Raw genomic sequence first — 15,476 nt, forward strand, 5'->3', positions numbered from 1 at the left:
ATGGACAGCCAAAACTCGATGAAGAGGGAAACCGAGTTCCTCTAAATCCTGCTCAAATCGCTGAAAATCAAAGGAGACAAGACCAGGCCGATGCTGAAGGAAGAAGAAACGATGAAAACATTGTTCCACCGGTTGTTAGAGAAGCAAATCGCCCAATACAACTTGCAAATCCTGCGAGAATACAGCCTCAGAATAGACTCATTGCCGATTTTGATGCACCTCACCAACACTTTCAAAATCGATCAGCTATTCAAATTCCTGTTCCATCAGAAAATCATGAGATAAAACCTCAGATTGTCTCTTTGGTGAAGCAGAACCAATTTCATGGAATCTCTACTGAGCATCCAATGGACCACATTGATCTTTTTGAAGAAATCTCTGGAATGGTGAGAACAACTCCAGAAATTGTGGACTATGTGAATTGTAAGCTTTTTCCTTTCTCTCTAAGTGATAAAGCTTTTAGATGGTTGAAATCTATGCCATCTGGTTCTATTACTTCATGGGAAGAATGCAAGTCAGCTTTCCTGAACCACTTCTACACCAAGTCGAGATCGAACCAGCTGAGAAACAAGATACAAAGTTTCCAACAAAGCCCAATAGAATCATTCTATGAAGCCTGGGAGCGATTCAAGGAGTATGAGAGAGACTGCCCTCATCATGGTTTCTCTGGAGCAAATCTGCCAAGCACCTTCTACAGAGGACTTCAGCAGAAGTATCAACTTTCTCTTGATACTGCCAGCAATGGAGATTTCAGTTCAAAAACCATACCACAAGGGAGAGCACTCATCGAAAATCTGGCTGTAGCTAAGTGCAACAACAACCCTGAGTATGACGTTCAAAGAAGACTATTACTAGTCATGAATCAAGGGAGATTGCTGAGCTAAAAAGCATGGCAAGTCAACTTCTTAAGTCTCAAAACAAGAATATACATGCTTGTGATATTGTTGTAGGAAATGAGAAAGATGGAAGATATGAAGAAGATGCCATGTACCAAGAGGAAGAAATCAATTTTATGGGAGCCCAGGCATATCATAATCGATTTAGTCCAGCTTTCAACAACAACTTTAAGAACTCTGGTGCCAACTTCAACAATCTATCATACAGAAATCAAGGAGCCGAAAATCAGCCCTATCCACAGCAGCAAAGGAGTTTTCAAAACAAGTTTCAAGGTGGAAACTATGGAGGAGGAAACTTCAAACAAAGACCAGCATTCAATCCTCAACAAGCACAGATCAGCTCATTAGAAGCAACCATTTCCCAGCTAAGTAATCAGGTAAAATCGCTTGAACAAACTATGATGCAGACTACTCAAGGCAATGAGAAGTCATTCAGGGAAATGGGGGTGAAGATCGATTGTATCTACACTGATTTGAATGGGAAGTTCGTATCTCTTGCGACCCATGTCAAGAAGTTGGAACATCAGATAGGTCAAACTGCTGATTCAATGAAGAGACAACCAAGAGTTTTACCAGGAAGAGTATAAGATAACCCAAAGAAGTTCTGCAATGCTATGACAGCAGTTTTGGAGGAAGAACCTGTTGCAGGTTCTAAGGGGAGATTGACACCTGAACCTCTCATAAAGGACTCTGAAACCGAGCATGAGAGAAGCCGAGTCATTCCAGTTAAGTTACCCAAACGCTTGCCTGAACAAAGACTCAAAAAGTCTAAGGATCCAGAGCATTTCTTATTCACCTGTTCAATCTTTGGAATTGAATTTTCAGATTGTTTATGTGATTCTGGTGCTCCGGTACAAACCAAGATCGGCAAACCATAAGCCCGGTTTACGAAGGGACGTACCGAAGAAAGATGGGCCGAGAACAGCCCATTAGGCCGAGGTCGTTGAGAAACCTCTCGAAGGAATAGAGAGTTTCCATGAGCTCGGTCGAAACAGGAATATTTCCTAATGGAAAAAGGAAACTTTGGAGAGAAAAGGAAAGGAGCCGAGAGAAAAGGAAACTCCTCTCGGTCCCATATCGTCTAAGGCGTGCTTGAGGACCGACTTAAGGGATATATATAAAGGGAGACAAATCGACACCAGAGAAGGGAGGATATTCCCAAGAAGACTTAAAGGCTGAGAACTCAACACGCTAGCTTCTTAGTCGTCTTAAGTCTTAGTTCGTTATTATTTACCGAACTCAGTTGTATTTTGCTTGATTCAATCCAATAAAAACCGAGTTTCCGATCTAAAAGTACCGTTTGGTCCCTTGTCGATATTGACTTATCAACAATTGGCGCGCCAGGAAGGGGGCTTAAACAGATTTCTCAAGCTTTAGATCGGACTTCGGAAAGATTGAATCAGCGATGGCAGACCAAGCCAACATTCACGAAGAAGGAAACCCTCTCGGTGGAGGGAACGCTAACGCCCCAACAGAACAAGGAGGAGGAACTCCTGGAGGAAACGCTGGAACCATAGCCGACCAAACCCCCGCAGCCGTAGGAGGTTATGGAACCGAACTACTGCTCCAAGTGTTCAATGCCCAGTTTGAGGCCATCAACAAAAGAAGCGAGGAGCGCTTCAGTCAGATGGCGGCACAAATCGCCGAGCTCAGTCAAGCGCGAACTCCTCTTTGAGTTCGGAACATCATTGACGATCTTAATACCGACGGAGATCCAGCCGGGACTATGAGGTCTACTGCAGTCGGGTCAGCGAATGCACCAGCATCGGATTTAAGCCGAGACGCCGAGTTCGAAGCAATGAAGGCGCAGCTTCGCGATATCACTTCGAAGATACATCAAGCAACAAGCGCGGCTCCGGAAATCGAGTGCGTTATTCAGGAAACGCAGAAAACACCCTTCACACCGCGCATAGCAGGGACGCCGGTCAAGCACATGGATAAACTGAAGATAAAAGTCTACGAGGGCAATTCCGACCCTCGACACTTCTTGACATCGTTCGGCATCTGCATGAACCGATACCAGTTCAAATCAGCCGAAGAGAGAGACGCAGTTCAGTGCCAACTATTTGTGGAAAGCTTGGGAGAATAGCTCTCGACTGGTTCTCGCGACTCGAAGCCAATTCAATCGATAACTACAAGGAGTTAACGACGGCTTTTGTCAAACACTTTTCCATGTTCATTGGACAAAATACCAAGAACTCCGAGCTCTGGCAAATAGCCCAAAGACCAAGCAAGAGCCTTCGTGATTTCATCCAGCGCTTCAAGACGATCATCGCCAATTGTACGATTAGCGACGAAGCCGCTCTCTTATGTCTTTAGAAAGGAGCTCGGATAAAGACTAGCTTTCGGAGCGCGATCACGCATAACCCTCCACAGACATTAGAAGACGCGTTGCATCGAGCTAATACTTACATCGCTGAAGACGAAGAAGAAGCCGCGTACGAGCAGAGCTATTCAACGAAGCAACCCGAACGCCCGAAAACCACGACTAATGAGCCACAGTCGGGATACGGTCGAGGATACGAGAATCGCAAGAAGTTCTACGCTAACGCAATCCAACAACCGAACAAGCAGTGGAACAACAAATGGGTTCGCGGTGAAGAAGATCAAGACGAGTCACTATTCTGCGAATTCCATAACCGTAGGGGCCACAGCACCGAAGAATGCAGGCATCTGCGAGAATATCTACTCGGTCTATATCGCAAGGAGCCGATCTCGGTCGACGAACTCTGACGCTCGAACGCGTCTAAGAGCGGTGGACAACTTTCGATCGACGATCTCCGTCGTTCACATATGCCTCGACCAAACAATGAACAGCTTGAGAAAGTACTCGCCAAAGATCCACCAACTCCACCGGCTTTACCGACGTTACCACCGCCACCACCGAATCCGCCTGTTTTGTCCGAGCAACAGAAACGGAATTGTGATGACCGAGCACCAGAGAATCACGCTCCTAAGGCACGGAAGCGTGTCAACATGATAATGGGGGCAATCGAAGCTTGCAGTTATTCGGTCCGAGCCATCAAAGAGTACAGCAGACAGGCCGCCAGCGCGCCCAAAGCCCCGCATGATCCGCCGAAGGGAACGCCCTTGGTATTTACCGAGGCCGATACAATCGGGCTGCATAAACCACATAACGACGCCCTTGTTGTCGAGCTGCTCCTCGACGACGTCGAAGTTAGCCGCATTCTGGTCGATACGGGCAGCTCGGTTAACGTTATCTTCAAGGAAGCACTTGACCAACTCGAGTTGGCATCAGATAGGATTGAACCGTTTAACGTTATGGAGAACGTTGTATGACGGTCGGCATGGTCAACATTCCGATCTACGTCGGCGGAGTCGCAAAGATTATCCAGTTCCTTATCCTCGATAAACCGGCGATCTATAACGCTATTCTTGGAACACCTTGGCTACATGCAATGAAAGCAGTCGCCTCGACGTACCATCAATGTCTGAAGTTCCCGACTCCCGACGGTGTTTATACTCTCCGAGGAAACCAAGCCGTTGCTCGATTGTCCTACATAAACGAGTGCAGACTTCATTCGGCCAACCAAGCTTGTGTTATTAGCTCGTTAGGACCGACTGACAAACTCATCGTCCAGAATACAAAACCTAAACAGGAATCGATCGTTCAAGTTTGCATCGACGAACTCAGGCCAGAACGTCAAGTCGGAATCGGCGCCGAGCTCGACCCAGTCATCCGCGAGCCACTCATTCACTTTCTGAAACAGCATTCATCGACCTTCGCTTGGTCGGCAGAAGATATGCCCGGGATTGATCCACAGATCGCGTGTCACGAGCTCAACATTGACCCAACATATAAGCCAATCAAGCAGAAACGCCGAAAGCTCGGACCAGAGAAAGCACAAGCTGTGAACGATGAGGTCGAGCGTTTACTCAAAGCCGGATCCATCACCGAAGTCAAATACCCAGATTGGTTCGCAAACCCCGTGGTCGTAAAGAAGAAGAATGGTAAATGGAGGATCTGCGTCGACTTTACCGACCTCAATAAGGCGTGTCCGAAAGATAGCTTTCCGTTGCCTCATATCGACCGCCTCGTGGAAGCAACTGCCGGGAACGAACTACTCTCGTTTATGGACGCGTTCTCCCGGTATAATCAGATTCTTATGCATCCGCAAGACCGGGAGAAGACATCGTTCATCACGGATCGTGGCATCTACTGCTACAAGGTCATGCCCTTTGGCCTGAAGAATGCTGGAGCAACGTACCAACGACTGGTAAACCAGATGTTCGCAAGCCAGCACGGGCGAACCATGGAAGTTTACATCGATGATATGCTCGTGAGTCACTCATCGCTTCCGATCACGTCGGCCATCTTCGCACATGTTTTGATATCTTGGATCAGTATGGTATGTAGCTAAATCCAACTAAGTGTACGTTCGGCGTGACATCTGGAGAGTTCCTCGGATACATTGTTACACGGCGAGGCATTGAAGCTAATCCAAAGCAGATCGCTGCTATTCTCGAGCTCCCGTCGCCGACAACCAAACGTGAAGTTCAGCGACTTACCGGACGTATCGCAGCACTTAATCGATTCATATCCAGATCGACGGATAAGTGCTTGCCTTTCTACCAACTTCTTCGCGGTAACAAGAATCTCGAATGGAATGAGAAGTGTGAGGAAGCCTTCGCCGAGCTAAAGAAATACTTGTCCACTCCTCCAGTTTTATCCAAACCAGAAACCGGCGAGACACTTTATCTTTACATCGCGATTTCGGAGTTCGCAGTCAGCAGTGTTCTCGTTCGAGAAGATCGCGGCGAACAGAAGCCAATTTTCTACACAAGCAAATCCCTCGATGGATCGGAGTATCGTTATCCGACTTTGGAGAAATTCGCCTTTGCCGTGGTCATTTCTGCACGGAAGCTACGCCCGTACTTCCAGTCTCACGCGATCGTGGTCCTAACCGATTACTCTCTTCATACTTTCCTCCATAGCCCAAGTGAATCCGAAGGCGAGGACGAACCCGAAGATTGGACCTTAGAAATCGTGGGATACATCGGAGACAGAACAGTTCCTACGGATAAATGGGCAGCTCGGCGCCTTAAGGCTCGCGCAGCTCGATATGTGGTCATTAAAGGTACTCTTCTCAGATGGGATGCTTCCGGTGTACTCTTGACTTGTGTTCACGGCAACGACATCATGGAAGTAATGCAGAAGGTTCACGAAGGAGAAGGAGGAAATCACTCCGGAGCTCGGTCTTTGGCATTCAAGATCAAAAAGGCTGGCTATTACTGGCCCACTATGCTCTTTGATTGCGAAAAGTATACGGCACGCTGCGAGAAGTGCCAACGTCATGGTCCGATGATCAATCTTCCCACCGAGCTCCTGATGACCTCGACCGCACCATATCCATTCATGCGCTGGGCAATGGACATCATCGGTCCCTTTCGCCGATCTACAACTCAGAAGCAGTATGTTCTCGTCGTCACGGATTACTTCACCAAATGGGTCGAAGCCGAAGCATACCCTGAGATTCATGGAATTGATGTTAAGAAGTTCGTCTGGAAGTTCATCATCTGCCGACACGGAGTCCCGTACGAGATCGTTACGGACAACGGAACCCAATTCACTTCGATCATTTTCCAAGATTTTTGCGCCAAGTGGAAAATCCGACTAAGTTTCTCCACCCCGCGGTACCCGCAAGGAAACGGACAAGCCGAAGCCACAAACAAGACCATCATTGACGGACTAAAGAAACGACTCGATACCGCTAAGGGAACCTGGGCGGACGAACTTGACGGCGTCTTGTGGTCTCACCGAACTACACCACGACGTTCGACCGGTCAATCCCCATTCTTCCTTGCATATGGCACAGAAGCTATGTGTCCAGCCGAACTCAACGTCCCAAGTAATTGCCGAACTATGCTTACCCAGCAACCCGACGCGAATAACAATATGAGGATCGACGCACTCGACTTAGTCGAAGAACATCGCGAACGAGCATTGCTCCGGATACAGAACTACCAACAACTTGCAGCTCGCTACTACAACAAAAAAGTTAAGGGCCGTCACTTTGAAGATGGCGACCTCGTACTTCGCAAAGTCTATCAAAACACAGAAGAGAAGAACGCAGGAAAACTTGGCGCGAACTGGGAAGGACCGTATCAGATTATGAAAGTCGTTAAACCCAGTGTTTATCAACTTATGAAGTTAGATGGAACTCCGGTCCCGCGATCTTGGAACTCAATGCATCTTAAACGATACTACTACTAGTTCGTTGCGAGCTCAAAAAAAAAAAAAAAAAAAAAAAAAAGAAGCCTCCGAACTACTTAGTCGGAGCAAAAAACACTTTTGTACTTAGAACTACGAATGGCTTGATCCCTTCAAAGGGTACGTAGGCAGCTCGTTACCGAGTCCAGGTATAACATCAATAAAATTTTATTAAGTGAAATCTTTCGCTAAGTTCCAGTTCGGAAATCATAAGGGACCGAACTCCTTGTTTTTACATCGACTTCCTGGCCAGTTGTTCGATAGCATTCCACATGAATGCAAACTTAAAAGCCGAGATCCGTCTCGCAAGCACCCACATGGTGTCGTGGTTAAGCCACATATCAAAAGCCGGGCCCAGTCCCGCAGTTGAATTTCTAAGTCACCAAGAACAATAAGCCGAGCACATCTCGCATACTTAGGTTCGACTTAGAAAAACCTTGAACTCGTTTTGTGCGTTTACAGGAGTTCGAATTAGTTCAATCTTCCAGTACGAAACGATTCACTTGGGTTCCCCAGGCCGAGCTTAAACGCTCGCACAATAAGCCGAACTCCTCAGATTCGCACCATAAGCCGAGTTCACAACACTCGCAAAACGTAAGCCGAATTATCGCAATTCGCTATCGAAAAATAAAAGTTATGATTCGAATAACATCTACGATATACCGATCTACTACTTTATGAAGACAAGAAAAAATACGAATGAGCATATAATTAAAAGCCCCCCGAGAGGCAAATAAGTTCAAAAGGAGCCCACCGAGGGTTCAGATAAACGTAAATATTACAAAATAACCCATGAAAGGACAAATAAGTTCGAGAATAGCAGGAAAAGATTAGACGGTCTTCGAAGTAGCAGCATTAAGCATGTCTTCGTTTGAGCCGAACTGCTCACCCCTCGCAGGATCCTGCGCGCTCTGGGTCACGTTCGCGGCCGGAATATCATCTTCCTCCACGAACGGAGACATCCTCTTGTCCTCCTCGGTGAGAACGCAAGCATCGACTGCATGGAAGTCCTCCAGCGCCTTGGCATGTTTTGCTTCGATATCAGCAACCATTTCTGGTGGGACCTCGTACAAGCCCTTCTTCCGCAACTGCTTGATAAAACCGAGAACTCCCGTGAGTTGGTTGACCACCAAGTACGGCTTGCGAGCACGGTCCGCGTCGTCCAGACTACGGATAACTTTTTCTAGGCGTTCGCAAGCCGTGTCATGGACTTTTCTCGCCCGGCCCTTCCAGTGTGCGACCAATTTTCGTAGCTGCTCTCGGTCTTTCTCGAACTCCCTCGCCAGCATACTTTGAGCCTCAGTCAATTCGGCTTTCGCCGCCTTTAACTCAGCACTCTCTTGCTTCAGCAAATCAACCGAAGAGTGGAGAGCCTCGTTGATTTGTAGCTCGGTGGCGAGGCGCTCCTCAGCTCTGGCGACTCTTTCCTCGAGCTCGGAGACCCTTACTTGCTCATCAAAAAGAGCTACCTCGTACGCGGCAACCAGATTGTTGATCTGGCTGGCGAGCTACATAAAAGAAAATCAAATCAGAACTCGCACTTGGAAAATTGTTGGATAGAGAAATGAAATCAAGAAATTACCACAGCAGTTGTACGGGCAATTCCCTTATACATGTTCGGGAACCGGAGCTCGGGGACTGAAGGAAGACTTGGGACCTCTGATGAGATCTTGTGATAGAGCTCGGCGCAAGCATCTATGTTCTCCTCGAAAGGAGTCTCCTCGTCATAATCAAAACAGACTCGGGCCCTCTTAGCCGGCTCGGGCTCTGGAGAACCCTCAACATGGTCCCTAGTTTGCCTCTTACGGGAATGAGAAGCTTCACCTCGGTCTTCAGAAAGAGCGAGGTCCGACCCCATAGCCGCCGGTGGATCGAGCTCGGCGGGTACATCTTGCACCCGAGAAGAATCTTCCGTCTTCTTAGTCTTCTTCGAAGACTTCTTCTTCTTCACTCTCTTCGGACCGGCTTGGTCAGGTGAGTTCGCAGCAGGTGGCAACTCTTCCGGCTGCTCATTGGTCCCTTCGGTAGCAGGGACTGGGGTCGGATCAGCCACGTCTGGTTCCTCCTCGTCAAAGAGAGTTGGGATCTCATCCAAGGAAAGCATCCTAGCAGTGCGAGTTCGCTTAACCTGTGGTTTTGGAACTTTGCGCCTTGGAGCAGCTCGGGGCTTGTTAGCTCGAGCTTTTGGCTTGCGCGGTTTTGGTTCTCGGACGGAACCTGAAAGGAAAATATGTCAAGGAGGAGTTCGGGATAAATTCAAAATCAAAGAAGTAAACAGAAGGAACTCAAGAGACAGACCTGCTTTCTTAGCTCGACGATCAAGAATTTCCTCCCAAACTTCAGGCCAGCGACGCTTGCCGGCTTCGCTGAAAGCTGCTTCGAATTCGGAGGTGAGCCCGGAATTGAGGATGAGACTTGGGAGATGACGACCTACGAAGATCCGAGAAAGAGTTAGTCAAATACAGAAGTGAAAATTTAATAAAGTACAAGTTCGTCTGGAGCTACCAATCGGAATCTTCCACTCCGATTGAGTTGGGATGTCAGAGTTGCTGACAGTGAGATCGTTCATCTCGAGGTAAAAGTACAAGGATTCCCAGTCATTGAATTTACTGGGTTTGGGACCGGTCACTATGTTCTTCTTCGGCTTAGCATTAGCGGCAAAGAAACCATTCCTTGGACTTATGGAAGTTCACCGAGAAAAGATCCTCGAACAATCGGCTGGAAGGAAGTTGGCCGAGTTTGTCGCACAAAGTAACAAACCCCACGTAGTTCGTTACTGAGGCTGGCATCACCTGTGAGAGAGCTACTCCACGCCGATTACAATACCCGAGAAGACGAGCGGGGATTGGAAGTGTGAGCCCGCATTGCGTGAAATAAGTTAGATAAACGCAGAGAAAGCCTTCGGGCACGTCCCACGGCCGATCTCCAGCTTCAAGGATTATGAAGGCAATCTGGCCTAAGAGCCCATTTTCCTCGAGCACGGCCTGGATAGCGCCCGAAGAAACTGAGGAGGACGGTACGTTGTTGGGGCGAACGACCCTTCGTCTCGGAAGAGGCGGTGAGGCATGGTTCACCGCTTCAAGGTTGTTCTCGGCGATTTCTGCTTCATTGGCGTCGGCTTCCTGACCCTCTCCTTCAGGTTCTTCGACCTCCTCGATCTCATGGTCAATACTGTCGGCGTTCGGTCCAACGCGAGCTTCTGTTTTGCGAGTTTCTGCCGTCAACCGTTCGGTAGCCTCGACTCTAGGTCTACCACGGCTACTGCTCGCTTCCACTGACTTGGAGTTCTTACGAACTAACTGAGGAGGGTTGCTCTCTTCCTGAGACGAGTTCGATTGGTGAGGATTCGAAGAGGAGGAGCTCGGCTCAGAGGATTCGTGTCGATCTTCCGGAAGGATTTGATTGGAAGATGAGTTAATGGAAGAACTGGAAGACATTTTGAGTTCGGAAGAATAGATTTAAAGGAGATCTAAAAAGAATGAAGAACAGCTTGAAGATCAACCGGAAAAGATTGAAGATTGATCGAAAAGCTTGAAGATAGCTCGGAAAAATCAAGGGTTCACGGCGGCGAGCGTTGAAGAAACGAGAGAAAACTAAGAACAAGAACTAGAGAGAGAAATGAAATCTAGAGAGAAGGGAGAGCAGCGTACCTTATATATGCTTAAGGTGAGAATAATGAATGCGAGAAGAAGTTTGCCCTTTATACACAGTGGGAATCGTGGGTTCCTCGATTTTCGCAAGGATCCCGTAATTCACGCGCCTCATTGAAGACGGGCGCGAAACGTCCGGAAATGTGAATCGACAGCAGTTACCGAGCTCGGTTTGTGATCCAATAACCAAAGAAATAAGTTCGACTGAAAGTCACCTCCTTTCACCGAACTGAGGGGGGGGGCTAACTGTTGGAGGTGAAAACCGCACCCCGGTTTTCTCCGGTACAAACTAAGATCGGCAAACCATAAGCCCGGTTTACGAAGGGACGTACCGAAGAAAGATGGGCCGAGCAAAGATGGGCCGAGCAAAGATGGGCCGAGAACAGCCCATTAGGCCGAGGTCTTTGAGAAACCTCTCGAAGGAATAGAGAGTTTCCATGAGCTCGGTCGAAACAGGAAAATTTCCTAATGGAAAAAGGAAACTTTGGAGAGAAAAGGAAAGGAGCCGAGAGAAAAGGAAACTCCTCTCGGTCCCATATCGTCTAAGGTGTGCTTGAGGACCGACTTAGGGGATATATATAAAGGGAGACAAATCGACACCAGAGAAGGGAGGATATTCCCAAGAAGACTTAAAGGCTGAGAACTCAACACGCTAGCTTCTTAGTCGTCTTAAGTCTTAGTTCGTTATTATTTACCGAACTCAGTTGTATTTTACTTGATTCAATCCAATAAAAACCGAGTTTCCGATCTAAAAGTACCATTTTGTCCCTTGTCGATATTGACTTATCAACACTTGCCTGAACAAAGACTCAAAAAGTCTAAGGATCCAGAGCGTTTCTTATTCACCTGTTCAATCTTTGGAATTGAATTTTCAGATTGTTTATGTGATTCTGGTGCTAATGTGAATGTCATGTCAAAATCTGTTGCTGAGAAACTTGGTATAGGTACATTTGTCCTATCTCCAGTAAGGATAATCTTTGGTGATTCATCTCAAAAAAGAACAGAAGGAATGATCCAGGATTTGCCACTGATCATTGGAAACAAAATAATTCCAGCCGATTTTCAAGTTTTGGAGATGGACAAGGACAAAGACAGACCTTTGATATTTGGTCGCCCATTCTTAGCTACTGTAGGTGCTGTTATTGACCATGCAAATCGCTGTTTAGTTTTCTTGAATGTGGATAAGAGAAAGTTCTATAAGACCACACCAGACCTGATAGATAGGACTTTTAAGGGTCTCAGGGCTATCAATCCCCTTGTCAATGTAGCACAAAGAGGTTTATCAATCCAGATGTGGTGTTAGACACTAAGCTATATGATCAAGTTCTTAATTCAAGCAAACAAGAATAGGTTTTGATTAATCTAGAGACAACTATAAACATAAACAGGTTTAAAGACAAATGACAATGACAAATGATGTGAATATGATATGATGGAGGCATGAGATTCTAGACATGATAGTTGGTTAGGGTGCCTTGGTGTTAAACTAGAAATGCTAATGACAATGATGAGACATGATTCAAATGATTAAGAACTCTAATCTAGGTTAATCCTCTCATGAAGGTATTAACCCCTATACTAATCCATTTTCAAACCAAATTCCCATTTGTGAAACATGAATCAATATGCATTAACAAACAGCTCTTAATGATCATTTAAGCATTTAACAAATCATTCCCATGATGAAAAATTACTTAAACCTCTAACACAACTCTTTCAGGAATTTCATCAAACACTTTTGGTGCATGAAATTCCCAGAATCTAGATCTCAAGTGATTATCAAGGATTTAGCATAGAGAACAGCTGTTTAGAGAGATGAATCAATGAATCTAGCCCTAAGCACTCCTAATCTAACACTTTAGCACCCTAACCTACACATCTAGAACCTCATTAAGGTGACTACTCACTAATCATACTAATCTCTCTTAAACTTTTGCAAGTTGAGTAGATTAGCATGATTAATGATGAGAAATGGAGATGGAGATGATAGATTCAAAAGAAAACAGCTTTAAACACCCAGATCTCCTTAAACTCTCTTGATTAAACACTCAAATAAAGATATTTCTCTTCTTAATGGAGTCTTTTCACCAAAGAGGCAAGAGACAAAGGGAATAAAACTTAGTTCTCCCCCAAAAAACCCTAAAAAGTATTTATACCTTCTTAAAAACGAACCGGGTCAGCCCGGAACAAACCGGGTCCTGACCCGGCTTTAATGGATAAAATGGGAAAAGCTGCGGGTCGGTTCAGTATGTCCCAGGCCGCACACCTAAGTCGCAGTAGATGAAGACTTGTCTTGTGAGGCTTGAATCGCCTTGTCGGAGCCGCACGCCTATCTAGGAGTAAATTGCGAGTGTTTCTGCGGCATGGTCTCCTTCCTCTCCAACTCGCAGGGCTGAGCCGGTTTCTGGGGGATGTAGAAACTGTGCGGGTTGGTCTCTATTGCACTTAGGTCGCAGGCTCAAGTCGGAGTGAATTCCGAGTGATCGTGCGGCATAGATCCAGGCACGGATGACCCGCATGCCTAAGTCGCACGATTGTGGACTTAGCATTTCTCTTGCTCGGGAGCTCCAGACCTCTTCCAGTGATAGTTTACCCGCACATTTCAACTCGCAGCATCAGCATTCAGGCGTTCATCTTCAGGCCTGCGGGTTAACCAAGTCGCAAGACCATCTCGCAGCATCCAGAGCAGCTTAGATCACTTCGCATTCCGGAGAGTGTAACTCCTGTGATACTTGTCCGAATTGAATGATTTCGGTTGCAGAAGACAGAGGACTCATTTATCTCCAACTTTTGTGAAGGAAGTTTCAGTGCTTGGGAGGTGGAAGGCTTCCTGGAGGGCACATCTTTGCAGTGCATGTATACGACCAGAGAGAGGCGTCTAGACATGTGTCCATTCCGGAGGCCGTATCTTCCTGCTCATAGATCCGAATTGAATGCTCTTGGACGTTCTGGAAAGAAGACTCAAATGTCTCTGATTCTCATGAAGGACCCGGAAGCTGAATCGGCCTGGAAGTGCACCGTCCTTCGCATCCTTCAGAACTGATCTGCTCGGTCCGGAATACCTGCGAGACAGGGGTTTCTTCCGACGAGCTTATCTCTCTGCTCACGCGTCCGAATTCTACGATTCCAATTGCTATGAGACCGTGCTTCAATGCTCTCCAACTTCTATGAAGGACCCGCCATCTGAATCGGACCGGAAGGCTCCCCGGACAGGTGATTTCTGAGACTCGTTCGCACCCGGAGATTTTGGCCGATATACTTAATTCGCGGTACGTGAAAATGGCCGGTAAAGCTTCCCGCGGTACATGAAAATGGCCGGTAAAACCTTCCTGGCCAGCGAGAATGGCCGATAACCTCCATAGACTCAAGTTTTCCACTTTTTCAAGCTCTGCTCACCATTCCACCTCCTGGATTCATCTTTTCAGCTCCATAATCACCTGATAGACACTCAAAACATGCAAAGACTCATTGGGACCTAATGCATCTCCTAAGTTCTAAAACAAACCCTAAGGACCTAAAATACATGAAATAAAACATGATTTGGAATGATTTATGCAACCTAAATGATGCAAATTATGAACATATCAACTCCCCCACACTTGTCCTTTGCTTGTCCTCAAGCAAAAAGAGCAAATGAGAGAAAGAGGTTGTATGCAATGGGAGTTCACATTTTCTTTTTGAGAGAAGTGATCACAATGAGAATTCAAGTTCATGCTCAATTATGCAATGCAAAGCCATACTCAGATATATGTCAACTCAGCAAGGAATCTCCACAAGTTCTTCTCTCTCTCAACTCTTTCACATTCATTAAGCTTTTATCAGGTGGATCTCATGATGCAAGGTTTAAACAAGCTGGCTTGGCTAGGGAGAGGCTATGAGATTAAAATGATCTCATCAGTGTTCAAGTGGGTTAAATGCAGCAAAGGGATCTCTCTATGAATGATCAAACTTTGGCAGAATGCTAAAGGTAAAAAGCAACCTATGCATACAAGGGCAAAGACTCATCACTCCCCACCCTCTACTCAAAGCTTCCTCTCTTGCTCAAAGACCTCACTTTTCACACTCATTTTTCTCTCACTAGGGGATTTGTTCTTCACTTTCACTCTCAAGTCTTGGAACTCAAACTTTACACAGCTCTTTTTCTTTTACAACTTCTAGCCTCTTCTTTCTTTCTTATCAAAACATTTGAGCTTTTGGCTTCTTTTCTTTCTTTTTCACTTAGAGGCTAGATTTTTCTTTTCAACAAACCAGAGCTCACTTTCTCAAAACACCAAGACTGACTTCTTTTTCTTTCATTCCCCTAGTTATTTTCACTCTCTCTTTCCACTCATCTCACCTTTTTCCACTCACCAAAAAGTCTTTTCCCCCACACTTATTCCTCGCCAAAACTCTCAGTTCCTTGATGTTGGAACACATCACTCAATGAGACCTGCCCTTGTCGCTCTAAACCTAACACTTTCTGCTAAGTTTGATCCAAGGTGGCCTTTCAATTCTCACACAAACATTGGCTTAAAAGAAGGATGGGTTCAAGGTATGGGAACTGATCCATGATGTGGATTCAGTTACTTGAGCTAAGGAAAAGAGTGGTAAAAACAGTGGTTCTAGCTCAAGTATGTATATTGGTATCCACAAGCTTTTTCAAACAATGCATCACAAGATATTTTCAAGTCAAGTTCAAGGTTCCCATTTAATTAGAGT

General features: G+C 46.2%; 1 protein-coding gene and 1 non-coding gene across 2 annotated transcripts; both read right to left on the reverse strand.

Moving 5' to 3' along the window:
• Positions 1 to 558: 558 nt before the first annotated feature.
• On the reverse strand, positions 559 to 664 carry LOC112082478. Its single transcript, XR_002897153.1, has one exon. It is a non-coding gene; the product is annotated as a small nucleolar RNA R71 (small nucleolar RNA).
• A 7,166-nt stretch (positions 665 to 7,830) lies between these two features.
• Positions 7,831 to 10,565, reverse strand: LOC112082121 (meiosis-specific protein ASY2-like). Its single transcript, XM_024149221.1, has 5 exons — positions 9,889 to 10,565; positions 9,634 to 9,806; positions 9,427 to 9,558; positions 8,711 to 9,345; positions 7,831 to 8,636 (listed from the first exon to the last, which is right to left on the reverse strand). Exons 1-5 carry the CDS (start codon positions 10,563 to 10,565, stop codon positions 7,959 to 7,961), a joined length of 2,295 nt encoding a protein of 764 aa, XP_024004989.1. The 3' UTR covers positions 7,831 to 7,958.
• Between the last annotated feature and the right edge of the window lie 4,911 nt (positions 10,566 to 15,476).

This window comes from Eutrema salsugineum, unplaced genomic scaffold (assembly GCF_000478725.1).
Source record: "Eutrema salsugineum unplaced genomic scaffold, Eutsalg1_0 scaffold_1, whole genome shotgun sequence".
Lineage (NCBI taxonomy): Eukaryota > Viridiplantae > Streptophyta > Magnoliopsida > Brassicales > Brassicaceae > Eutrema > Eutrema salsugineum.

What these genes read in the sequence shown, in the direction of transcription:
- LOC112082121 (XM_024149221.1), bottom strand. Translation starts at nt 10,565, where the DNA reads ATGTCTTCCAGTTCTTCCATTAACTCATCTTCCAATCAAATCCTTCCG. An exon ending in GGAGTGGAAGATTCCGATTG is followed by an intron (nt 9,559 to 9,633) that starts GTAGCTCCAGAC and finishes GGATCTTCGTAG; the next exon opens with GTCGTCATCTCCCAAGTCTC. An exon ending in TTGCCCGTACAACTGCTGTG is followed by an intron (nt 8,637 to 8,710) that starts GTAATTTCTTGA and finishes TCTTTTATGTAG; the next exon opens with CTCGCCAGCCAGATCAACAA.